The sequence below is a fragment of the Spea bombifrons genome, chromosome 7 (genome assembly GCF_027358695.1).
Source record: "Spea bombifrons isolate aSpeBom1 chromosome 7, aSpeBom1.2.pri, whole genome shotgun sequence".
Taxonomy (NCBI): Eukaryota; Metazoa; Chordata; class Amphibia; order Anura; family Pelobatidae; genus Spea; species Spea bombifrons.
Window position 1 is genome coordinate 45,519,438 of NC_071093.1, and position 24,765 is coordinate 45,544,202.

A 24,765-nucleotide genomic window follows, 5' to 3' on the forward strand; every position below is an offset into this window, starting at 1 on the left:
CCATCTAGAAGTGTTTTATCCTTTGAAATGTAAAGCCTCATCGGTCTCGTGATCCCGCTTCAAACACCAATCTAAAAAGCCTCACTGACACGGAGCAGCCCCGAAGCTCCACTCCCATCACTGACTGCCACCAAAGCTCCACTCACCTTGCTTACAACTTCATGGGCTCCTCACGGAGTACCCCCAGGGCTATACCTCCCGCGAGCTCCCCGTAGTGTTACATTCTCACAGATCTCTATACAATATTAGCACCGGGGTTCATATATCGGTCAGTATATACAATATATACAGATCACTAGTGTGGCAGCAGTCCAGAGTCTACTTGGTCTGGCGGCATTCAGGTGACGTTGAGCTGGTTAACGTCGGTAAACCGAGTGCCCTCCAAGATGTCTTGCACATCCTTCAGAGACTTGGCCTGCCGTATCCTCTCCAAGCTGACCTGCGAGCCGGAGACGAGAGGACACGCAACTATTAGTACAGACGTGAAACATAAAATACACGGGTGACAAATAATCAGAGAGCTGCGACAAGCACCAGGTCACTGGGCCGGGGTCCGAGGAAGCCATGCAGAAACGGAAGAGATGAAAACGGTTCGCGAAAACCACGCAAAGGACCACAGAGGTCTGTAACTGGGGTCGCCTTTACCTGCAGTGATTGTGACAGGCGGACGAAGTCCCTCTGCACCTCCTCGCTGGTCCCTAATTCCACCTGCAGCCTGGAAGTCTTCTTTCTTTCTTCCTTTAATGTCTCCTGGAGAGAAGCCTAGAAAGAGAGATCGGAATTACAGAAGAAAAGGCGACCGCGCACCGCCATCGGAGATATGAGGCCGTAATGGGGGGGCCGTGAGATACCTTCTCCTCCTGCTCCGCTCGGAGGAGCTTCTCCTGGTCTGTGAGAGACTCCCACAGCTTCTGGACCTGGATTTCCGAGTCCTGAAGCTGTAACTCTATCTGGGAGAGGAGACCGGCGCAGACAGAAGAGAAACGAAGAAAAAAATATATACATTAAAATTAAGGAGAAAAAAGAAGACACACACATGAAAATGAGAGAGCTACAAAAAAATACCACTGGGATAAAGCAATGAAAAGGAAAAGAAATGAGTGCCTGATGAGAAAAACATAAACATAGAAAGTGACGGCAGATAAGAACCAGTAGGCCCATCCAGTCAGAAAACAGACAGAAAAATCCCCAAAATACAGGAAAGAAGGGCACAGCAAGAAATTGCATTTTTATCCACCAAACTATCATTATTTATTAAAAAGAAAACCGTGTTCATGGCCGATCCACGTCCCATCAGTAACTCACCTGCTTCCTCTCCTGCTGCATCCTCTCCATCTCTGTTCTGAGACTGGAGAGAGTTGCTGTAAGAACATAAAATATATAATTCTTTTTTTTTTTTTTTTTTTTTTTTTTTTAAAGACCCTCATTAACCACTGATCACGCAATCCCAAACAGGGAGCCGTTAGCATTAGAACGTCATTGCGCCGCCACGTGCTCCCTGGATACATCGTATTCAACGAGTCAACAAAATACGTTACCTTCCATGATCTCTGCGGTCCGATGATGTCACAGATTGGTAGAAGGAAAAAAAAAAAACAGAAAAAAGATTTTACATTGTAGTCTCACTCCACTCCAAGCCTCCTCCACTCGCTAGTAGCCTCTCCATGGTTTAGTGTGAGTCTATAAACTTTCATCCCTTTTAGGCTCCCTCTCTCCCCCATGCATGACCTCCTCCGTCCCGTGATTGAGACTAACCCCTTTCCTCATTGTGATTTTCCTTGTCTCTCCTGAGCTGCTCCTCCAGGTCCTGCTTGGCAGCCGTCTCCGAGTTCAGCTCCTCCTGTAGAGTAACGACCTCTATACACAGCCGTTCCTGCCTGTGCTGCGCTGCCCTCTGCGGGGAGAGATGTATCATTACGCATCCCGCCAGCCCTGCTTCCGCAGCGAGCGCCGACGAAAAGCAGAGATAGAAGGGGTCGGTGGGAATGGGGTACCTGCACCGAGGACGTCTGCGCTGCCGGAGTCGGGGTCCCGGGGGGTGTCGAGCCGCCGACGGCTCTCAGCTTTTCGTTCTCTTCGTTGAGGACGTTCGCCTCCTGGAACAAGCGCCTGAAGGATGCCGTCAGCGCCGCCTGAGTGGCGGAAAAGTGTCCAGAACCCAAAAAAAAAAATGAGAGACGGACGGATAAGAAAATAAAGGCTCGGGCCGGCGCTGGACGGAGCCGTTGCTCAGCACTCTCGAGCAGGTCAGCGATTTAGAAAAAGATGTGGAAATGGGCAAAAAAAAATTAAATGCTTAAAAATAACGAAACTCCTTTTGCCCCAAAATGGCAAAACCTTCAGATGCTTCCAGTGGTGGTCAGACGAAGTTCTAAATGTGGAGCAATCACTGTAGCAACCGATGCGATGTTGCTCTTGATATATATGGCCGGCCGCGGTTATTTTTTGGATATTACACAGTATTGATGAGTTTTTGGTAACCACGCATTGCAGATAAGAAGTGGGTTTTGGACCTGGCCACGCCGGAGTCGGCTGCGAAAGAGAGCCGCTCACAGACCACCCGCTCCTCACTCACGCTCCTATCTCAGCGCCGGATCCCACTCACCATTTGCCGGGTTGTCTTCTGTTGGGCGTCAGACAAGTTCCTCTGCAGAGCGGCCAAAAGTTCTTCTGAGTTCTTGATCTGATCCAGCAGCAGCGTGACCTGCAGGGAAACATGTATAATACATGCCTTTAACGATACGCACGGAACGGGGGGGGTCAATCGGTGGCCACCGGGGGGCGCAGCTCTTCTCCAGGCCGGCTTAAAACCCACCTGGAGAAAAGCTACAAAAAAGTCCAGGGAGCCTATATATAATATATATATATATATATATACACACATTACAGGGCAATAAAGGGGAGTGAGCACTCACCTGGTTAGCGCAGTCCTCAGAGCTGCATCGCAGAGCTTCCCGCAGAGCTTCCTTTTCGCGCATGACGTTCTCCAGCCGCTCATTGCTGCTCTGCAGAGCCAACTTCTGCTGCGCAAGCTGCGAAAAACCAAAAAAAAACAACAACAACATATGGATCCCTTTCTAAAGCCGGACGATAAACGTGGTACTGATTCCTATCGTAACGCCCTGCGGCAGCCCGGAGGGGTAAGGATGTCCGACGCGTTTTACACACAGCCCTCATCCCGACGTCTTAAAGCCGGCAAATCATTGCCACGTCATTCCCAACTTTTACGCATCAATCAAAAATATATATATTTCAAAGCTATTTGTTTGAAAGGAAACGTTCTATCTCTGAAGGAACTGGAAATATATATTTTTTGTTTTACGGCCCCTTTAAAGTCACCGGGGTCCGGGATCTACCAACGCAACCTCCAGATCCAACTGCTTTTTAAAAAGAATGCTTTAAACTACTTTGTGAGTAATTTAACACGCACTCCGTTGCCGCTGATTGGCTGCTTGGCGATCGACACCAGGAACGGGGGGGTTGGTCGTTGGCTGCCATGTTTGCCGAGCTGGTGGTGACTGGGGGGTAATTAATTCCCATATAGAGAGACTGACACATCAGCTGGGATGTGGGGGGGGGCAAATACAAGCAGGGGGTGACAGTAATTTAAAGGGACCTCTCATGCGCATTAAAGTAACTTTTTTGCTGCTGCCCCCCGTCCTGATTGATTACATCTCTACGTGTCGGAGCTTCCTGTTGAATTCGTGATGTCGGCCAACTGGCACGGCGGTGATTTCCTGCTCTTTGTTTAAACGGCGCGCCCCTCGGCAGAACAATGCTTCCTCCGGCGCTCAATCCGGGAGAACAGAGTGCTTTTCAGGGACGTTACGGTCCTCGAGAACCGATGAAACCGCGCTATAGAATTCAGGGGGTTAAAGGGTTAATTAAAAAAATCAGCACTTGGTGTATGAGAAAACCCGAAATGAGACGTTTTCACAGCAGCCCTATTATAGAAAGACAGAACCTGCCGGCAGATCGGCCCCATCCGGCCCCCGTCTTGTCGCACACGTCTCCTGCTGTAAAGACTCAAACCTTAATCAGTCGTTGGTCTCGTCTTAGATTAATATAGCACCATCATACTCCGCAGCGTTGTACAATGTGTATTATTGATCTATATAGCGCCATCATATTCCGCAGCGCTGTAGAAGTAGTGGTGCACGTTCTGCTGTAGGAAGAGCTAGGCTGGCCACGTATCCTGTATTAGTTAAATCAGTGAGATGTCCTGGATACTGTATGGTTAAAACCTGCATGTGTCAGCACTTAGAATAGCAAAGCAAACTTAGTGAATAAGACCCCAGAGAGCATCCACTGGTGTTAATGCTGTAACCGGGGATCGCCATGATAAGGATACGGGGACATGTTAAGGTATGTTGGGGATCGTGTATAAAAGGTGATTCTGGTGCCGTTTCCGCCATGGCAACGGGGTAAAACGGGCCAAATCTTTGCACCAGAATCTGCATGGTTCATCACCCGCATGCGGTGCCCAAGCCGTGTGCGGGTCACCCCTCTAATTACCTCCTGATCTGACAGCAGTTGGTACCCCGCCGGTGGGAGGTAGATGCACTCGGGCACTAGGGTTGCCGTGGAAACCAAGGATGCCGTATCCTCCTGAACCTTTCTATCACTGGAGAAGGAAGAAATGGAGACACAGTCATAGCCCCGGGCGAAGGCTTCGGCCGCCATGGACAGCTCAGGGTCATCGCCGGGACTATCCGGGCAGGCGGCAAGAGCCCCCGGCAGCAGGCTAGCCTCGTCCGGCTGGGCCATAGCGGAGCTGTGGGGGGGGGGAGCGACAAAATAAGCATTTCATAAACGGAAGCAAAATATTATATATTATTTATTATTATTAATTATTATTTATTATTAGCCAATACTAGATAAAAAGTAACCGTCTGGCACTCTGATGGTTAAAGTCAAATTAGAGTTTTAATCAAATTATTCCCAAAATATGAATTCTGGGTTAACTGTTTCAGAGCCGGATGAGCTGCGAGACTCTAAAACAAGAAATTAACCATTTGAGTGCCAGCTGGTGCAGCTTAGCATGCACTTTACCCGGGCTCTCGTGGGGTTAAAAGTACGCAGTGGCATGTACTATGCAACATACATGTTTTAGCAGCGTCCATACGTTTTGTCCCGGTAATGGCCCATCATTTGCAAGAATGCAAGGAGCAGCCGCAAAAACAACCGTGTAAGTACGGAAAGCGGGTTACCATAACTACCTGGGCGAGTCTTTCTTTGTTTTTTCACTTTTTTGGGATTTGTCCGATTCCTCTATTTTCTTCCCCAACTTCTGTGTCCTTATGAATCACCGCAAACCCGCATCCGCGTGGGACACGTTTCCGTATCCGCTCGGCAATCTCCGTCACGGCTCGGAAGCGTCAGTCTTTCACTGATCGGCAATCTTCGTCACGGCTCGGCCTGTTTTCGCAGACGGATCCTAGTCAGGGACGCGCGTCGTTTCCTGTCACGGGGCCTCTTCCCGCGCTCAGGAGGATGTGTGCTTTGTCATTGAGAAGATGGGCGAGCCGTCTGTGTTTTATTAACCAACATAGAAAAAACTTAGACATCAGTTAGCAACAGATAACAAAATCTGGAGGCCATGTGAGTTACTCCATAAGCGCAGTTCCAGCTGCGAGGCTGAGGATGCTGAGAGTTGTCAATAGAGAAGGCCTATGGCTGGTCACAGCTGTAGTGTGTGTCAGAAACATTAATGGCAGCCATTGTGTTGTTTGCATAGGCTTGGTATAAGAGTTAAGTACATAGGCTGCTGACCTGCATTCAGGACACCAGCCTGGAGATAGGCCTCAAAATCATGGCTTCACTTGGGTTCCGCTTACATCTCTGGACCACCTAAATAATAGCCAGACTCCACCCACATAACACCTGGACCCTGCCCACATGTTTAGGATCCACCTACTTCCCATCCATCATCCTCCGGCATAACACCATGGTTCCACATCCAATATGGCGTCCATGTCTAAGAAGGCCTTCCTTACAGTAAATTTTTTTATAGAGCTCTAGCAGATTCCGTAGAGCTGTTGCAATAAGGGTACAGTGAGAATAAATGAGGCAATTTAAATATCATTAACAGACTGATACAGAAGGAGAAGATGGCACTGATTCTGGGAGCTTACAATCTATTTTGTGGTTGAGCGGGAGGAGAGAAAGTAGGGGAGGGCTGCTTGGGTGAGTCGACAGGCCCAAGGGATTTAAACATGGCCGCTCAGAGCTCTCCTGAGCAGATCAGCCGCAAACATCCTTTACCCAGAAATATCAACAGGAAGCAGCCGCTCATGGGAGGTTAAAGAGGAAAGACCTTCACACTCGGGTTACTCGGCATGGTGAAGACATCTGGATGTCACCGAGCAGCACAAGTTTCACCGATGGTAACGAGAACCCTAATGCAGAACCGGCCGCCACACTGTGTAGAGCCCACTGGAAACCAGTACAATCCCAGCCACCAGACTGTGTGCAACCCCCTGAAAACCAGTACAATCCCAGCCACCAGACTGTGTGCAACCCACTGAAAACCAGTACAACCCCGGCCACCAGACTGTGTGCGACCCACTGGAAACCAGTACAATCCCAGCCACCAGACTGTGTGCGACCCACTGGAAACCAGTACAACCCCAGCCACCAGGCTGTGTGCGACCCACTGAAAACCAGTACAACCCCAGCCACCAGACTGTGTGCGACCCACTGGAAACCAGTACAATGCCAGCCACCAGACTGTGTGCAACCCACTGAAAACCAGTACAACCCCAGCCACCAGACTGTGTGCAACCCACTGAAAACCAGTACAATCCCAGCCACCAGACTGTGTGCAACCCACTGAAAACCAGTACAACCCCAGCCACCAGACTGTGTGCAACCCACTGAAAACCAGTACAATCCCAGCCACCAGACTGTGTGCAACCCACTGAAAACCAGTACAATCCCAGCCACCAGTCTGTGTGCAACCCACTGAAAACCAGTACAATCCCAGCCACCAGACTGTGTGCAACCCACTGAAAACCAGTACAGTCTCTGCTATGAAATGATCTGGAGCGCGGTGCCCTCCGACTCACTAAGTCTTTAAAATGCTGTTGAGTGGGGTGACCCCATCGCCCATATTTTCCGGAACACGTATGTGCTTTGATGACCACCGCAGGTAAAGCGCTGCCATGTAGTATGCAGGCTGTATAGACTCATGGAAATGAACCAATGAGTTATACATCCTCCATACTGCAGGGCAGCACTTTATCCGTGCTGGTCATTTTGACTTCTCATACACCAGCCGGCTGCTCCGTGTGACTCTCAAGGAGTGTGAGGGTCCTGCGGTTCTTTTTCCTGTTTTCACGAGCGGTTCCCCTTCTTGGTTCTGCTTTATAGGAGATGCAGGATGGAGGCCGAGGGGTTCGGACGCTCCTCCTCTTCCTCGCACCCACTCGGCAGCTGCGCTCAGCTCTCCCAGGGGAGCGGGTTCTGAGAAGTGTACGGTCCGGTGAGTCCCATGCGCAGTCCCCTCCGCTGTGCAGCGTGCCGCTCACTCACCCCCGGGGCAGTGGATGATGCCGCTGTGGCTTCTCATTCTCTGTACTTGCTGCCCCGTCTCAACCCATCTGCCGGAGGACAGAGGCAACATCACCGTACCTGCTGCAGGTAGGGCATATTATACCCCGTCCACTGACTGATAGTCTGCCCTGCACTGTGCTCTGCTTTCTGCATGTGTTCCGGTGTCTGCAAGTGTTCTCTGTGCTGAGCACTCTCTCCTTTAACTATTTATAGAACGTTGCCTATCCCATGCATGTTTAATACCCTCACTGTATTACCCCCTACCACTTCTGCTGGGAGGCTGTTCCACTTATCCACCACTCTCTCAGTAAAGTAAAAATACCTTCCATTCCATCTCAGCCTCTGACCCTCTAGTGTTAGATTCCGGTCTCTTCTTCAAACATTTCTCCTCCTTTCCTTGCTTTAAGATTTTAGAATCAACTGCCCTTAAAATCTGGCCTCCTGCCGAGTCAATCCAAATGTACTCCGGCTGGACAGTCCTTTAGCGGGCTCTGCAGTCCCTGTCTAGTTAATGGCAGTGTACTCTGCGTTGTCCCTATCTTTGCAACCTATCATTTTGCTCATCCTCTTACGTTTCCAGAACGCGGTGCTGTACGCCGGTATTCTTTAATCCGTGATAATACCGGTGGTTGGCGCTGCTGATACACGCATTTTATTTCTTCCTCTTTTGCTAGGTAATGCCTTATTGCCCTGTGGCAGCGCGCCACCGCCACCTTTTACACTACGATGGCTAATGGAGGAGGCTGAGAATGACACGCGGGGAGCTCTGACGGTAACATCAGAAGGCTTGGAATTTCATTCCTCGTCGCTCATGGTCATCAAACAGGCGAGCCGGGAGGATTCTGGGAGTTACTCCTGCTCAGTAGACAATAAAACGGAAAATTATGTCATCACGAGAGTCCAGAGGACAGGTAACGGCGTAGAGTTCGCGAGCAAATCCACGTATTACCCCTCCATTCCTTATAACCCCCTATTACTGCATATAAACCTCCCTATAACCCCCTATTACTGCATATAACCCTCCCTATAACCCCTCCTATTACTGCATATAAACCTCCCTATAACCCCTCCTATTACTGCATATAACCCTCCCTATAACCCCTCCTATTACTGCATATAAACCTCTCTATAACCCCCTATTACTGCATATAAACCTCCCTATAACCCCTCCTATTACTGCATATAAACCTCCCTATAACCCCTCCTATTACTGCATATAAACCTCTCTATAACCCCCTTTGTTACTCCAAATAACCCTCCCTATAACTTCTATAACTACTTAGTCTATATAGCTCTTTCTGTAACCCCTTCTATTATGCCATATTACCATATCTCCCAAGTGTCCTGGTTTTCATGGGCACTGTCCTGCTGTCCCTTTTAGTAAAACACAGGTTGGGGAGATCCTCTGATAGACCCAGGAACGTTCACCCCAATTGTCTCCTTCTCGTTTCAGGCGTGCAGAACTTGGGTGTTGACCCTGAAAATGAGACTCTGCTTTCATGTGAAGCTCCTCGGAATTGGACCCATCTGTCCTGGTACCGAGGTGGCCAGGTGATTCTGGAGGAAAGAAGAGGACGAGGGGCCAGCCGTAGCCACGTAACGCTGGTGGGGAGCGAGACGTATCTGTTAATCACCTCTGTCACCCCCGAAGACGCCGGGGTCTACCACTGCCATCAAAATGGATTGAATAGCTCCGTGCGGCTGGTTGTGACACAGAGGACAGGTGAAGCTCTGGAGCTGCAGCCTCACCAGGGGTGCCCAACCTCCAGTTCCCTGGAATATTTTTTTATTTGTCTAGGGCCTCTTTTAATGGTCGCCCCTGGGGGAAACTCTCACTACCCACTGGATAAAGCTGCCACAAATTGGTGGAGTTTTCCCCCAAATTCATGGGTTCCTCCACAACACTCATACTCGCTACTCACACCCCACCATAGTTCTCCGCGTGTTCCCTGAGCTACCCTTATACCACGGCACAGATTTTAAGAGCAATATGTTGGTGCGAAGCCCAGAATATGAGGGGGGATCAGTAAAAACATTCCATTGGTTTCCATGGTGACTACTCCACATTTAGTTTTCTGCCCTCTTATTGTTCTTTAGGAACACAGTCCATCGTTTCTTTTGGGAAATGTTCACTCGCTAAACACTCAACAAATGCTCTTCAATTTCTTCCCCGACAGGTTTGGAGATGTTTTTCAGCGAGAGATATTGGATCATCGTGGCTGTGGCTCTGAGTTACTTAGCATTCTGCGGAGCCGTGATGAGCTTCTTCGTGTGCACGAGACGCGGTGCGTGGAATATCTCATGTCACATGTATTCGTGGCGTTATGGTGGCGTGCGTCTGCTGTGTGTTTCTATGGATTATCCATCAAAAGGGTTAAAGGAAAGAGAATGCCGATAATAATCCCGTCATGGCCCGAGATAGATGGCTAAGAAACCAAGTGGCCGCTCGATACTAAGTATCCTCTACCCTGTCAGGGGGGTTAATATGAAGTGCGTGGCTTTGAGGTTCAAAAGCTTATTATGTACTTTGTATCGCTGCAGGCATTCAGGAGGGACTTGGAAGGGGTTAAGTTTTACTACAGGAGATTTTTTTCTTGTATTGACGATTTGACGGCTTTTGGCCCCTGTTGGATCCCACGGGTCGGTGTGAATAGGCCATGCCAAAGTGTGCCATACTGGTGCCAAAGCGTGCCATACTGGTGCCAAATGGCCGTTGGGATGGTGCCTGGTGGAGCCTCCCACGTATCTTTATGGCCATTTTTTGCAGCCGATCCCATCCTTTAGTGCGCGGCCGCCGTGCCGAGTGAGAGTGCGGCTCTGCGTGCCCTAAACACCAGGAAGATTTTCCTCCCCGGTCACAAAACTCGACGTGTTCTGTGCAGGAAGACTTGGTCTTTTGAGATGCTCACAATGGGTTGTGTCCGACGGGCTTGGAGACTCCCATGTTCTGGGCAAATGTATTTTTATCCACAGTGGGTTTCCTTTGCCCCTTGACCACCACAGACACGTCAACCAGATACACGTATGTACGTCTTACATGCTGCCGCTTAGCAATATGTGAGATCCATCCGTTTGGCGGGGAAAGTGAGTCCAGTAATCATGGTGGCTCCACTGAGGTCCACTCTGTGTGCCTTTTTTGGGGCTCTACTAGCCATGGTCATCACACGTGAACAGGATAAGCTCTCCGTGTTAAAGCGTACATGTGTCTTGTATGTAGTCCGTGCCACGTGGCCATTGTGTGTCTTGTGCGTTATACGGTATAACATTCTGTATCCAGATCCACGTCTCCTAAACTGTACCGTTATTTGTCTCACGGCAGGAAAATCGAAGCAGCAGCCCGTGGCCAGGTAACCCCTTCTCTGCTGGCTTTATGTATTTTTGGGTTTTTTTGTTTTCCATTTTTAGGGTTTTTCATATCAAATCTTTGTCTTCAGGTTCTATAAGGTCAGCAGCGTGGCCAGGAACCTATACACCAATGCAGCCAACCAAATGCAAGGTGAGTAAAGGACGCATAAAACGCGTGGATCCGCACGGCAGCCGTCACGTCTCTGCTCATCCGCTGTCCCCATCTCTGCCTCCAGACACGGAGCGGAAGCCGGCGGACGGCACCTACCAGAACGTCGCCGGTATCTCCCTGAAACGGAGGAGTAAAGAATGTTACTCAGACTGCAGCTCCTTCATGGAGAACTCTTCGGGTGAGGAATGACCTATACGATAATCACCAATATACCTCCCCCAGTCACCCCGCCGTTGGGTCTGGTGGCCCCTTATAGACCCCACAGCTGGCGGTGACATCACTAAGCGTATCTCATACAAGGGAAAGTAGGGGAGAACATAAACATTCTTAAGGGGAAGTCCCATGGAAAACAATCAGTAATAACCCCCAACGCTGTATACAGTAATATAACCCCAGCGCTGTATACAGTAATATAACCCCCCAGCGCTGTATACAGTAATATAACCCCCCAGCGCTGTATACAGTAATATAACCCCCAGCGCTGTATACAGTAATATACCCCCCAGCGCTGTATACAGTAATATAACCCCAGCGCTGTATACAGTAATATAACCCCAGCGCTGTATACAGTAATATAACCCCAGCGCTGTATACAGTAATATAACCCCCAGCACTGTATACAGTAATATAACCCCCAGCGCTGTATACAGTAATATAACCCCCAGCGCTGTATACAGTAATATAACCCCAGCGCTGTATACAGTAATATAACCCCCAGCACTGTATACAGTAATATAACCCCCAGCGCTGTATACAGTAATATAACCCCCAGCGCTGTATACAGTAATATAACCCCCAGCACTGTATACAGTAATAACCCCCAGCGCTGTATACAGTAATATAACCCCCAGCGCTGTATACAGTAATATAACCCCCCCAGCGCTGTATACAGTAATATAACCCCCAGCGCTGTATACAGTAATATAACCCCCCAGCGCTGTATACAGTAATATAACCCCCCAGCGCTGTATACAGTAATAACCCCCCCAGCACTGTATACAGTAATATAACCCCCCAGCGCTGTATACAGTAATATAACCCCCAGCGCTGTATACAGTAATATAACCCCCAGCAGTGTATACAGTAATATAACCCCCAGCGCTGTATACAGTAATATAACCCCCAGCGCTGTATACATTAATATAACCCCCAGCTCTGTATACAGTAATATAACCCCCAGCGCTGTATACAGTAATAACCCCCAGCGCTATATACAGTAATATAACCCCCAGCGCTGTATACAGTAATATAACCCCCAGCACTGTATACAGTAATATAACCCCCCAGCGTTGTATACAGTAATATAACCCCCAGCGCTGTATACAGTAATATAACCCCCCAGCGCTGTATACAGTAATATAACCCCCAGCGCTGTATACAGTAATATAACCCCCAGCAGTGTATACAGTAATATAACCCCCAGCGCTGTATACAGTAATATAACCCCCAGCGCTGTATACATTAATATAACCCCCAGCGCTGTATACAGTAATATAACCCCCAGCACTGTATACAGTAATATAACCCCCAGCGCTGTATACAGTAATATAACCCCCAGCGCTGTATACAGTAATATAACCCCCAGCACTGTATACAGTAATATAACCCCCAGCGCTGTATACAGTAATATAACCCCCAGCGCTGTATACAGTAATATACCCCCCAGCGCTGTATACAGTAATATAACCCCCCAGCACTGTATACAGTAATATAACCCCCAGCGCTGTATACAGTAATATAACCCCCAGCGCTGTATACAGTAATATAACCCCCAGCGCTGTATACAGTAATATAACCCCTAGTGCTGTATACAGTAATATAACCCCCAGCACTGTATACAGTAATATAACCCCCAGCGCTGTATACAGTAATATAACCCCCCAGCACTGTATACAGTAATATAACCCCCCAGCGATGAATACAGTAATGTTGGGCGGAATTTACAAAAACCTGGTTTTAACTCATTTTGCCCTGATAAACTGCAGACCTGGAGCTGCCGTTGGTGTCAGTCATGTGATATTTTGGGTTATTTTCCCGGCTCAAACACCACACTGAGCTGATGCTTTATGGCGATGCTAATGAAGTCCGTTCCTCCGTAGACTTCCATTAGTCAGAGAGTCTTGCGGGGTGATTAAGACTGAGCCATTCTATTGTTCCCCCCAGGCAGTATGATAAGGAGTCGGGGTGTTTAGTAGATCAGGGGTCAGATAACAGAGCGAGAATCATACAAACGGCTGATATGCAGCTGCCTGAAAACATTATATTATGGGGCAAAAACTACAACTGGGGTAACAAAGAAAACAGAGTGATATTTATGAAAACTTATTTTTAATAATAGAAATTAAAAGCTGAATGTTTTTCTCTTAGTAATTAGTATTATTGTCTTATTTTTGCGCTTTTCTGATTTACGCCCGGAGCAGCCGGCAGGTAGAGATCTATGGCCTGTATAGCCTGCGGTGTTCTCTGCCGGCACACGCCATGATGGCGTCAGACCATACATGAGGCGCACGCTGCAGAGACCGTTCATGTCACTTCTGCTTCTGGCGGTGAAGTCACGCATCAGAAAATTAACCAAACGTTTGTGGTTTTAACTTAAAACAGACAGGAATACGAGCAAAACTGCCCCTGAGCCAGAGAGGAACATCTCTATGCAAAAGTGAAGCTTCCTTCCGACACTGATCCCTGCCTGTGGCAAAATCGGGACTGCCCCACACAAAGCAGGACAGTTGGGAGGCATGCTCACCTCGTGTGCATTATAAAGTCATTTTTCAGACACAATTTTTATCAGCTTTTGAGGAAAGTTTTATAAATTCGGATACGAAATGAAAAGCTATTTCTTTTTCACGTTTTTCTGTCGGTTTCGGTTTCCTCTGATCTGGAACTTCTCTGAACCCAACAGGAGATAACTACGAGATCGCGGACGAGGAGAACACGCAGGGTGAGTTACCGAGAGCCGCGCGGATTATAAAGCGTGAGCGAGACACAGAGTCTCAACAGAAATCTGGTAATAAAATATCAATAAAGGAAGTCATTCGGCAAAAAAAGAAATCACTTCCCTTTTTGTAAAAAAAATCAGAATTTCTCATAATATGCTCACCGAGTTCGCCTCGTTTCAGATGGAGCCTCATATCTGGAGCCAAACGCAACCGCCGAGGACCAGATTTCTGATGGTGAGAGAGGGATAGAGGGGAGGAAAAAAAGGGGGCAAACGCAGTGAACCTGCCCATCCTGTCTGCCTAATACTTTCCTTGGTCCCTGTGGAACAGCCTCCCAGCAGAGGTGGTAGAGGGTAATACAGTGAGGGTATTAAACATGCATGGGATAGACATACGGCTCCTGAATCTAAGACGAGACCAACGACTGATTAAGGTTTGAGTCTTTACAGCGGGAGAAACGGGCGACTAGACGGGGGCCGGATGGGGCCGATCTGCCGGCAGGTTCTGTTTCTATGTGTTTCTTACGTACCGGTAGCGCTCTATTGCCCTGATAATGTTTCAAGGGCAGTTTTTCCTCCCAAGAGACGCCTCACGGGGCAGACACGGCTGTAGTGATAAGCGAGACGATCATTTCGTTTTTCCGTTATCGCCTTTAAATTAAAACGTAAAGCTGCCCCTCGGACGTCTCCATGTGGTTGGGGTCCCCGGTCGGTGCGTCCTCGCCGTTCCACTGACTCGCTGCTCCTGTCCCCCAACAGGCGGCTGCTACGAGATCCCAGACGGGGAGGACGTGGAAGGTACGTGAATACGAGCCGAAGCTTTCTAGGAACGGATGTCACGGAATGCGGACGGCTCCTCATTCACCGCATTGTCTTTTCTAGATGGAGAGCACTACGAAAACGCAAGCGAAGCCATGAAGGAGACATCAGAGGGTAACGAACGAGGCCTTTCCATCAATTTACTCCGTTCAGGGATCACTCACCCTACGCCTCGGATTTATTACCGTATTATCCTGATTAATTAAAACCTTAAACCCCTATAATCGGGGGTTTCGATATTCTCAAGGTCTCCGTACCGTCTGTGCTGTCTGCTTCAGTGTCCCCGTCTCCTTCCGTGTCCCCGTCTCCTTCCGTGTACCCTTCTCTTTCCGTGTCCCCGTCTCCTTCCGTGTCCCCGTCTCCTTCCGTGTCCCCGTCTCCTTCCGTGTCCCTGTCTCCTTTTCATCACTTCTCTTGCCTCTTCTTTTCCTTCTGTCTCCTTTCTTCGTCTGCTTCTCCTTGGAATCAGATCCGTGAGCCCTTGCTGTGTCTTCTCGGCCCTCATCAGCTCGGACTAACAGCCAGCTCCCCATGGGGCCCATTCCCTAAACTGTTACCCCTGTGTGGCAGATCACTCTGGGTCGCGGCAGCTGGATAACTTCCGGGTCCCTGTTTCAGGTTCACAGTCATACGAGGACATGATGGGTTCCATGCGCGCTCCAAACACCAACCACGTGGGTGAGGAGAGGGAGGAAGGTGAGAAGATATTTCGCTTTCTGAGGCTTTTTTACTTATTGGGTTTTTTTTTATTCTTTTAGTTTTTTGTTGGTTTTTGAAGCGGCTCTCTGAGGACCAGCAGAGGTTCTTATAGACGATTTCCACGCCGCAAAATGAAATATTCTGAGAGAAACAAAATATTTTATAAAAAAAAAAAATTACCGGTAATTTTAGTTCGAAAATATATTTCATTTTACTTTTCAGTTTTGGTTTAATGATGTCACGGTGACATAAGATAGCGGCCCCTATACCTAAAGTTACAGAAGTAGCGTCACAGATAAAGTGCTGTCATTCCTAGGCAGATGATGTAAGAAAAGCAAATCAACGCAATCACAGATCACGGGCTGCTGCGCTCAGGGGGGGCAGAGACCGATCACCGATACCCTGATAATACCCCCATAATACCTGATAATACCCCCATAATACCTGATAATAGCCCCATAATACCTGATAATAATACCTGATATTAATACCTGATAATACCCCCATAATACCCGATAATAATACCCGATAATAATACTCAATAATAATACTCCATAATAATACTCGATAATAATACCTGATAATACCTGATAATAATACCTGATAATAATACCCCCATAATACCCGATAATACACGATAATAATACCTGATAATAATACCTGATAATAATACCAGATAATAATACCCGATAATAATACCTGATAATAATACCCGATAATAATACCTGATAATAATACCTGATAATAATACCAGATAATAATACCCGATAATAATACCCGATAACAATACCTGATAATAATACCCGATAATAATACCCAATAATAATACCTGATAATAATACCCCCATAATACCTGATAATAATACCTGATATTAATACCTGATAATACCCCATAATACCTGATAATAATACCCGATAATAATACTCGATAATAAAACCTGATAATAATACCCCCATAATACCAGATAATAATACACGATAATAATACCTGATAATAATACCCAATAATACCTGATAATAATACTCGATAATAATACCTGATAATAATACCCGATAATAATACCTGATAATAATACCTGATAATAATACCCGATAATAATACCTGATAATAATACCCGATAATAATACCCAATAATAATACCCGATAATAATACCTGATAATAATACCTGATAATAATACCCGATAATAATACCCCATAATAATACCTGATAATAATACCCGATAATAATACCCGATAATAATACCTGATAATAATACCCAATAATACCTGATAATAATACCTGATAATAATACCCAATAATACCTGATAATAATACTGATAATAATACCTGATAATAATACTCGATAATAATACCTGATAATAATACCCGATAATAATACCCGATAATAATACCTGATAATAATACCCGATAATAATACCTGATAATAATACCTGATAATAATACCTGATAATAATACCCGATAATAATACCCGATAATAATACCCGATAATAATACCTGATAATAATACCTGATAATAATACCCGATAATAATACCCGATAATAATACCTGATAATAATACCCGATAATAATACCCGATAATAATACCTGATAATAATACCCAATAATACCTGATAATAATACCTGATAATAATACCCAATAATACCTGATAATAATACCTGATAATAATACCTGATAATAATACTCGATAATAATACCTGATAATAATACCCGATAATAATACCCGATAATAATACCTGATAATAATACCCGATAATAATACCTGATAATAATACCTGATAATAATACCCGATAATAATACCTGATAATAATACCTGATAATAATACCCGATAATAATACCCGATAATAATACCTGATAATAATACCTGATAATAATACTCGATAATAATACCTGATAATAATACCCGATAATAATACCCGATAATAATACCTGATAATAATACCTGATAATAATACCCCCATAATACCCGATAATAATACCCGATAATAATACCTGATAATAATACCTGTTAATAATACCCGATAATAATACTCGATAATAATACCCGATAATAATACCTGATAATAATACCTGTTAATAATACCCGATAATAATACTCGATAATAATACTCGATAATACCTGATAATCCCCCTGCCGGTACCCACCGTGGCACAGAAGACGGGGGTTATTCTGCTGATTGTGTATTTTATTTCGTGCCGCAGACACAGATTCTTATGAGAACATGCAGACCCCCGCGTACCCTCACTCCCAGTCCACTCATGGAAAGGAAAGACCGGCAGCCACAGAGAACCGGGGGAAGGTGTTCTTTGACGGACCTACTGAGTTGTTGGTGGATCAATACCAACCAATCAACAAGCTCCGTCAGGAGGGTGAGTGCGGACTTCAGCCTACCCTCTGTTCCAGAGCTGGCTAGCAAACACTACGTCCAGACAGTATATACCAGACAGACAGACAGAGAGTATATACCAGACAGACAGACAGAGAGTATATACCAGACAGACAGAGAGTATATACCAGACAGACAGACAGACAGACAGACAGAGAGTATATACCAGACAGACAGACAGACAGAGAGTATATACCAGACAGACAGACAGAGAGTATATACCAGACAGACAGACAGACAGAGAGTATATACCAGACAGACAGACAGTATATACCAGACAGACAGAGAGACAGAGAGTATATACCAGACAGACAGAGAGACAGACAGTATATACCAGACAGAGACAGAGAGTATATACCAGACAGAGAGACAGCGAGTATATACCAGACAGACAGAGAGACAGACAGTATATACCAGACAGAGACAGAGAGTATATACCAGACAGAGAGACAGCGAGTATATACCAGACAGACAGACAGTATATACCAGACAGACAGAGAGACAGAGAGTATATACCAGACAGACAGACAGTATATACCAGACAGACAGAGAGACAGAGAGTATATACCAGACAGACAGACAGTATATACCAGACAGACAGACAGACAGAGAGTATATACCAGACAGACAGACAGTATATACCAGACAGACAGTATATACCAGGCATACACAGTATATATGTATATATGTCTATATATATGGGACAGGTGTATAGGTGTATTTGAGGTTTACATGGCTTGTGTTCCGCAAGTCCTAGAAATGGTCACAAGAGCTGACAATCTCCTCGTTCTCCAACATGATACATGCGATGCTGTTGTCCAAAAGGATGATGGGCATTGTTGTTTAATGCCGCAGACTGTAAGGTTTTCCCCGTTCCCAACACTTGTGCTTCTTTATTTTTTTGTGTACTGAAAGAGCAGAGTAAAACGTCAGGTAACCCCCGGCGACGGCTGATATTTCTCCTTCTTTCTGACAGACGGAGATTTCTATCTATCTTTTGAAAAGCAGAAGATATTTGCAGGCGCGGAGTGAATGATATCTGCAGATTATTGCGCAGTTTGGTGCAGCGTATCGCGCAGGGTGACGCTGTCCGCGAGTCCTTCGAGTAACATCCATCCAACACGAGCCGCTTCCAATCAACGCAACCGGCGGACCGATTAATACAAGCGAGCGCCGGGAGAATAACGAGATAATTCATCAGTGACCAATCAGGACCCATTTCCCATACACCGTTCATCCAATCGAAATGACTTTGTGTTTGATTGTTTTATAGTATTTTTTATGTAATAAAACTGTTATATTAAGCAAAACAGCCAATAAAATCATCAGGAAACCACGAAAGGATTCATCACGCCCCACTAAACCTGACCCCGCCTCTTGTCACAAGCCCCACCCTTTACATGCCCTGGTTTTAGATTCAGGAGCCCTACGTCAATCCCATGCATGTTTAATACCCTCACTGTATTATCATCTACCACCTCTGCTGGGAGGATGTTCCACTTATCCACCACCCTCTCAGTAATAGCAGTGCATTTCTGCAAGATATCTGTCGGCTGCATATTGCCATTAAGATGTTAGTCTGTTAAATATTTCTTGGAGTCTGTGATTGATCAGACCATATGATATATATATAAACAATAAATAATAATAATATATATGTCCCGGTTCTCGAGCATAGAGCGGTCCTAGAGCTGTCCTAGAGGTTGTAACACATTGTTCTGTCAAGCTTTCTTCTATTGTTCTACGGAGCCGTCTCAGATCTAGCGTTTGTAGATTAGAAGTTAAACCGGTTTCGGTATTCCGTATCCGTAAATGAATGATGTGAATTAACCCGCAGTGATTACCCCGCCGTGGGGTGGAGTTAGCGGGGCTGCTGCCTCCTCCGCGCCCCCTGCCGGCTCAGGGACACAATGACAGAGGCGCTGCTGCGAGACGGAACTACATTTCCCGGCAGGCATTGGTGGAAAGGCGTCGTAGTGAGCCCGACCCGTCGCGCCGGTTATGACGTAGATTTTCCCTGTTACCTCGGTTACCGGACGCTGCGGCCTGAATATGGGTCGCGTGATGCTGCTCCTGCTCCTCGGGGTCGCCGTGGGGTCAGAGGTCAGATTGGGGACCGGAGACAGCCGGGCTTCTGGCGGTGAGTGATGTCATAGTGTGCTCCGTCATCTCTCGCCTCCTGGACCCCTCTGTACCATTTATCCCAGACCCCCTGCTGCCCCTTTAACCCTCTCAGCCCCTATTTGTTTTGCCCCGTCCCCCCCTTTCCTCATCTATCTTCCCCATCACCCCTTTCTCCATCACCCCCCCCATTCCCTCCTTTGGTCTAACCGCACTGGCATGTAACCGGTTAAAGTGGTCCCAAACCCATCCCCCCCCCACACACACACCGGTGATGCCCCTGGTCCTGGGAAAGATGTTTGCCCTTTGGCCCCCGGAATGTGGCCCTTGTGTTTGAGTTGCCCCGCTCCTGACGTCCTCGCTCTTTCTCCGGCAGCCGTGACGATCTGCACCTGCGATCTCTCCCCTGCGATCTGCGACCTGAACTGCTGCTGCGACCCGGACTGCGAGAGCGGCGACCCCGCCAGCGTCTTCTCGTTCTGCCTGCCCGGGAGCGTCTCGTAAGTCTTCAGCTCGCGGCCGGGCGGCGCATGCGGTCTCTGTGTAAACGGCGCGTTACGGCTGTCTCTTCCCCGCAGGGTGCGCTCGCAGGTCTGTCTGTACGGCTGGCTGCTTTTCCGCAGTAACTCCCCGTATCCCACCGCCTTGATCCCGGCGTCTCCCCCCCGGACCCCGGAGCTCTTCTGTGTCCTTCCTGTGGACCGTAAGTCTCTCTAATAAAGCCGCCGGCGTGACGGCAGTTTAACCCTCTCTTATCCATGGGTGATGTCTCGTTGGTCTCCTGGTGATCCCCGTCTCCGCTCCCTGTCTCCCCAGCCTCGCTGAATTACTTCGTCGCCCCGCAGACTGTGGATGCAACAAATTTCTCCAAACTAGCAGACAAATGGCGAGCGTTCTCCTTCTCTCCCCTCTCCAGCCCCGTCCCAACGTTCCCCGACTTCTACAAGGTAAGCGCTCCGGCGCTCTGACGTTAGAGCGCGGCGCTCTGTCTGGCTTCTGACGCTTGCTCTCTGCCCATAGGCCGATGACCCTGTCCTGGCTGTCTCTCGGTCCGGCACCGTCGGGGTCCTGATACAGCCAGCGCCGGTGGGGGCCCAAAACCTCTGCTCCGACAGCAACCCCGCAAGTAAGAGAATACGGAGGGCGCCGGAGCCCGTCTTCCTGGCTGTCTCTCCATGAGATTGCAGTCTCTTTCTCTTTCACTGTCACTTTTCCTCTAATGCTGTCCCCTCCATGTCCTGGTAACGGTCTCTCCAGTCACCGACACGCAGTCCTCTGGATCACCACGGCTCGCTGTGCTGTGGAGGTGGCTCCTGTCGCCATGTTTTCTGGACACTCTAGTACGAACGCTCTCTTTTTCCTCCCGCAGGGTTCCTCCGCTCCAGCAACACCTCCTGCCAGCGAGAAATCCGGAACCTGAGTGACAGCTGCCTGGCGGATCCCTGGCTGAGTGCACGCCATTATTATCAGAACATCAGCGTGTTCCGGGTAATGGGCAGAGGCGTCTCGTAGGACTCCCGGCGTGAAGGGGTTAAACCGCTTGCATCTATGCTGTTTTTTGTGAAACCCCTAAAATTTAATTAATTTGGGTATTTTTTTTTTCCAAAGGTTCCAAAAGATGTGATAAACGGCACAGCTTTAAAGGTAAGGCGGTGGGAGACGGGGGAGGGTGTGACGGGCAAGAGGCAGAAGGTAGCGAGTCTCTGCCACCCATAGGCACTAATACCCCCGGGGCTTGTCTAAAAGAATTTTATCAAAAGGGGGTGGATTACGGCCAAAAGAGAGAGATGGGTGTCGAGCCCGGCAGGTGACCCCTGCCGCCGGGATGATGCCGGACAGGGCCGCGCTCACGCTCACTTTTCCTTCTTCAGGTCGAGCTGACCGGGCCGGTGCCAGACAGCCCGACGCTGCAGGGAGGCCGGTGTCACAACGTGGTGTCTCAGGTAACCCTTTAACTCAACGGCTGTTATTCCTCCCCCGCACCGGCACCTGCCGCGCTACCGATTTCCTTTGTGTTGCAGGTGGTGTACACGGTGCTGTATAACGGGACCCAGGGCATCACTAACGTGTCCGTCCGATTCGCCCTGGTCAACGCGTCCGGGGCCCGTCTGCAGCAGGAGTTCGAGGTCAACTACCAGGCGAGTTCACGAGACCGGACACGGACCCCGTGTGATCTGCAGAACGTCTCGCAGGGGGTTCCTGGGGTTACCCCGGCGTCACCCGGTCCGCCTCGCTTGCGAGGAACGTTCTTGAGTTAGACAAAGGCCTTTGTGCTCCTCGTTTAGGAGAAAGGCAAACATATTATTTCCAAATAACTGGAGTACGTCGTGTCCGGAGAACGCAGTAATAATAATAATTACGCGGTTATAGAGTAATAACGAGCACCCGGAATCTGGGTGTTTATCACCCGTCACACGCTCGGCTTATCGTACGATGAGGTCACGTGATAACCGGTTAATGTATGTTCTCTTGCAGTCTGTTTCTGCTCCGGCATCCGGTCTCCGCAGGAGCGGAAACCCCGGCTACTTGGCGGGACTCCCCGTGCTGGCGGATACCGGATCTGTATCCTTTTATATTCTGTGTTCCTACAACCCCCCCCCCCCCGGGAGGGTCTGTAAACCTCGCGCCCCAAACATACCCTTTCCTGGCTTCCGTCTCCTACAGCGTCACCTGCACCGCCCTCCGGCGGGGAGGAAGAACCCGTTAGAATAGTTTGAGTTTATCATCCATGCTCCTTGCGGTCGTATCCCAAATGTTCTGCCGTGATTCTGATCTTATGACCTCATACGACCCAAACCTACCTCCAGGACGCAGACAGGAACCCCAAACCAAGCAAAGGGCTTTTGGTGATGCCTTCAGAGATGGCCAAGTATATAACCCAACTGTCCTGAGATCGTTTGCACCAAGAGAGAAGTTATTTGTAGCCTTTTCTCGCCCCCCAGCCGCAGAGCGCTGATTTCTCTCCCTGTATCACTCTCTATGATGAGGTCTCTGATCAGCCTCCAGGAAGATAATGTTCCTCAGGACCTCCCCGTAGATCTTCCGGTCCTTGGCCGTTCAGTTCTAGGTGTTTTGCGTCTTGGTTACGGTTCCGTGACAATCCGCCAGCTGAGCGCCCCGAGTCTGCAGGGAGACGGTTCGTGCTCTCGCCGGCCCGTGCAGTTTGGAGTGAACGCTCTGAGCGGCTGCTCTATCAGGTAATTCGGCGTCGGGTTCCGTTGGGTTCCGTGTAGGGGGAGGCGGCATGATTTCGGTTCTAAGGCTTTCTCTCGTGTGAAGGGGAGAATTGGCGGAGACGTGCGAGAGCCTGCGCACCAGAGCATACAACGTACTTCTTGGCGAGCCGTGGCCCCGGCAGCTGGGGGCCTTTGGAAACGGCAGCACCCTGCGGATCCCGATCATCTATGAAAACTGCACTGACCAGGTTGGGTTCTGTCGCCGCTGACCGGCCGCGCGTTTCTGCCCCCTGTAACTGCCCTCACTAACCCCATTCTCCGCAGGCTGTAGGTGATTGTAAAACCGGCTGCCTCCTCCCCGTCTTCCTGCGCACGCAGATCCTGTGGGCCGAGGTCGGACTGCTGTCTAACCCACAAGCTCAGATCCAGGGAGCTCGGTTTAGGTTCAGCTGCCGCGTCGTTTCGGTGAGTCTGAGGAACGAGTCGCCGGCCGGTCCCGACAACTGCTTTCACTGCAGAGATACGACGGCTGCAGCGGCCTATTCACAAAGGTCCAATTCTGTACAGGCAGATCGGCCCCGTCCGGCCCCCGTTTCTCCTGCTGTAACGACTCAAACCTTAATCAGTCGTTGGTCTCGTCTTAGATTCAGGAGCCGTATGTCTATCCCATGCGTGTTTAATCCCCTCACTGTATTACCCTCTACCACCTCTGCTGGGAGCCTGCTCCATTGCTACAACTAAATCCCAATGCATAGACTGTCTCGCAGAAAGCAGAGTTGTAAATATTATGTTGGTTAAGTAATTCTGGTCCCCTTTCCCCCCCATTAGTGTCTCGATGTCACCGTTCTTCGGAGCCAGGCCTCGTTCACAGACATCACACGCCGCGGGCCTCCTCCTCGCTCACATCCCGGCATCACCGCCCGCGAACCCCTGGATTTCTTCTACCCGTTCCGCACTAGCGGATCCGCTCCGGCGTGCGCGGGTCCCGGCCCTGTCTTTGCTCTCTTGGTATTGACTGTAATGCTGTTTGTTTAGGGCATGGAGACGCCCCGGCTGGCAGAGAGACTGTCCCAGCCCACGATGATGCCGCCTGGTCCTCCGCCCCGGGTCCGACCCTCAGGGTAAAGAGGTTTATTTCCCTCCAGCGCATCCAGCCCATGAGGTATAATCCAAGCTTGTGACTTACAGGAAGTGATGTCATTACAGAGTAAATTAGAATCTCTCCCTCGTCCACTACCCACCCCCAGCGCTGGCCGAGCAGCAGTCGTGTCAAACTCTGACCACAACTCTCACCCCCATCACTCTCAGCATTCCTATTAACACAGAATGGGGTAGTGTAAGTCCTGATTGCTCTACACAGCCGGTAACCCGAAAAAAATGCCCAATGATGTTGAACTCGTGGCAGTTCGTTCACCCAATGGGGGTTACGCTCGATTTTTCTGCACTTTGTTTTATTTTGTATCGATGTTTCAGTTTAATGAATAAATTAAATATTTTTTATATCCGAAGCGGCGAGCGTCCAGACTGAACCCCTTAAACACACCGGGCAGCA

The 24,765-nt window shown here is 48.5% G+C and overlaps 3 protein-coding genes across 3 annotated transcripts; 2 read left to right on the top strand and 1 right to left on the bottom strand.

Annotated features, from left to right (window-relative positions):
- Positions 1-1,404: 1,404 nt before the first annotated feature.
- Positions 1,405-5,536, bottom strand: RABEP2 (rabaptin, RAB GTPase binding effector protein 2). The gene is made up of 7 exons (XM_053471014.1): positions 5,220-5,536; positions 4,516-4,774; positions 2,916-3,032; positions 2,606-2,704; positions 1,995-2,132; positions 1,756-1,894; positions 1,405-1,550 (listed from the first exon to the last, which is right to left on the bottom strand). The coding sequence occupies exons 2-7, from the start codon at positions 4,765-4,767 to the stop codon at positions 1,522-1,524; spliced, it is 774 nt and encodes a 257-aa protein (XP_053326989.1). The 5' UTR covers positions 4,768-4,774; positions 5,220-5,536; the 3' UTR covers positions 1,405-1,521.
- Positions 5,537-7,432: 1,896 nt separating this feature from the next.
- On the top strand, positions 7,433-19,257 carry CD19 (CD19 molecule). The gene is made up of 14 exons (XM_053471346.1): positions 7,433-7,641; positions 8,229-8,465; positions 9,008-9,277; positions 9,732-9,839; positions 10,874-10,901; positions 10,989-11,050; positions 11,136-11,249; positions 13,971-14,009; positions 14,188-14,241; positions 14,766-14,804; positions 14,889-14,939; positions 15,444-15,521; positions 17,732-17,899; positions 18,893-19,257. The coding sequence occupies exons 1-14, from the start codon at positions 7,548-7,550 to the stop codon at positions 18,946-18,948; spliced, it is 1,398 nt and encodes a 465-aa protein (XP_053327321.1). The 5' UTR covers positions 7,433-7,547; the 3' UTR covers positions 18,949-19,257.
- A 672-nt stretch (positions 19,258-19,929) lies between these two features.
- TCTN3 (tectonic family member 3) lies at positions 19,930-24,715 on the top strand. The gene is made up of 15 exons (XM_053472034.1): positions 19,930-20,056; positions 20,414-20,537; positions 20,616-20,740; positions 20,854-20,984; positions 21,058-21,163; positions 21,407-21,525; positions 21,646-21,681; positions 21,909-21,980; positions 22,059-22,260; positions 22,323-22,357; positions 22,513-22,599; positions 23,146-23,234; positions 23,317-23,461; positions 23,538-23,678; positions 24,042-24,715. The coding sequence occupies exons 1-15, from the start codon at positions 19,969-19,971 to the stop codon at positions 24,246-24,248; spliced, it is 1,707 nt and encodes a 568-aa protein (XP_053328009.1). The 5' UTR covers positions 19,930-19,968; the 3' UTR covers positions 24,249-24,715.
- Positions 24,716-24,765: the final 50 nt, after the last annotated feature.

What these genes read in the sequence shown, in the direction of transcription:
- RABEP2 (XM_053471014.1), bottom strand. Translation starts at nt 4,767, where the DNA reads ATGGCCCAGCCGGACGAGGCTAGCCTGCTGCCGGGGGCTCTTGCCGCC. An exon ending in CTGAGGACTGCGCTAACCAG is followed by an intron (nt 2,705 to 2,915) that starts GTGAGTGCTCAC and finishes GTTTCCCTGCAG; the next exon opens with GTCACGCTGCTGCTGGATCA. An exon ending in CGCAGACGTCCTCGGTGCAG is followed by an intron (nt 1,895 to 1,994) that starts GTACCCCATTCC and finishes CTCTCCCCGCAG; the next exon opens with AGGGCAGCGCAGCACAGGCA.
- CD19 (XM_053471346.1), top strand. Translation starts at nt 7,548, where the DNA reads ATGATGCCGCTGTGGCTTCTCATTCTCTGTACTTGCTGCCCCGTCTCA. An exon ending in CTTCGTGTGCACGAGACGCG is followed by an intron (nt 9,840 to 10,873) that starts GTGCGTGGAATA and finishes GTCTCACGGCAG; the next exon opens with GAAAATCGAAGCAGCAGCCC. An exon ending in AAGCAGCAGCCCGTGGCCAG is followed by an intron (nt 10,902 to 10,988) that starts GTAACCCCTTCT and finishes CTTTGTCTTCAG; the next exon opens with GTTCTATAAGGTCAGCAGCG.
- TCTN3 (XM_053472034.1), top strand. Translation starts at nt 19,969, where the DNA reads ATGGGTCGCGTGATGCTGCTCCTGCTCCTCGGGGTCGCCGTGGGGTCA. An exon ending in CTGAGCGGCTGCTCTATCAG is followed by an intron (nt 23,235 to 23,316) that starts GTAATTCGGCGT and finishes TCTCGTGTGAAG; the next exon opens with GGGAGAATTGGCGGAGACGT. An exon ending in TCAGCTGCCGCGTCGTTTCG is followed by an intron (nt 23,679 to 24,041) that starts GTGAGTCTGAGG and finishes CCCCCCCATTAG; the next exon opens with TGTCTCGATGTCACCGTTCT.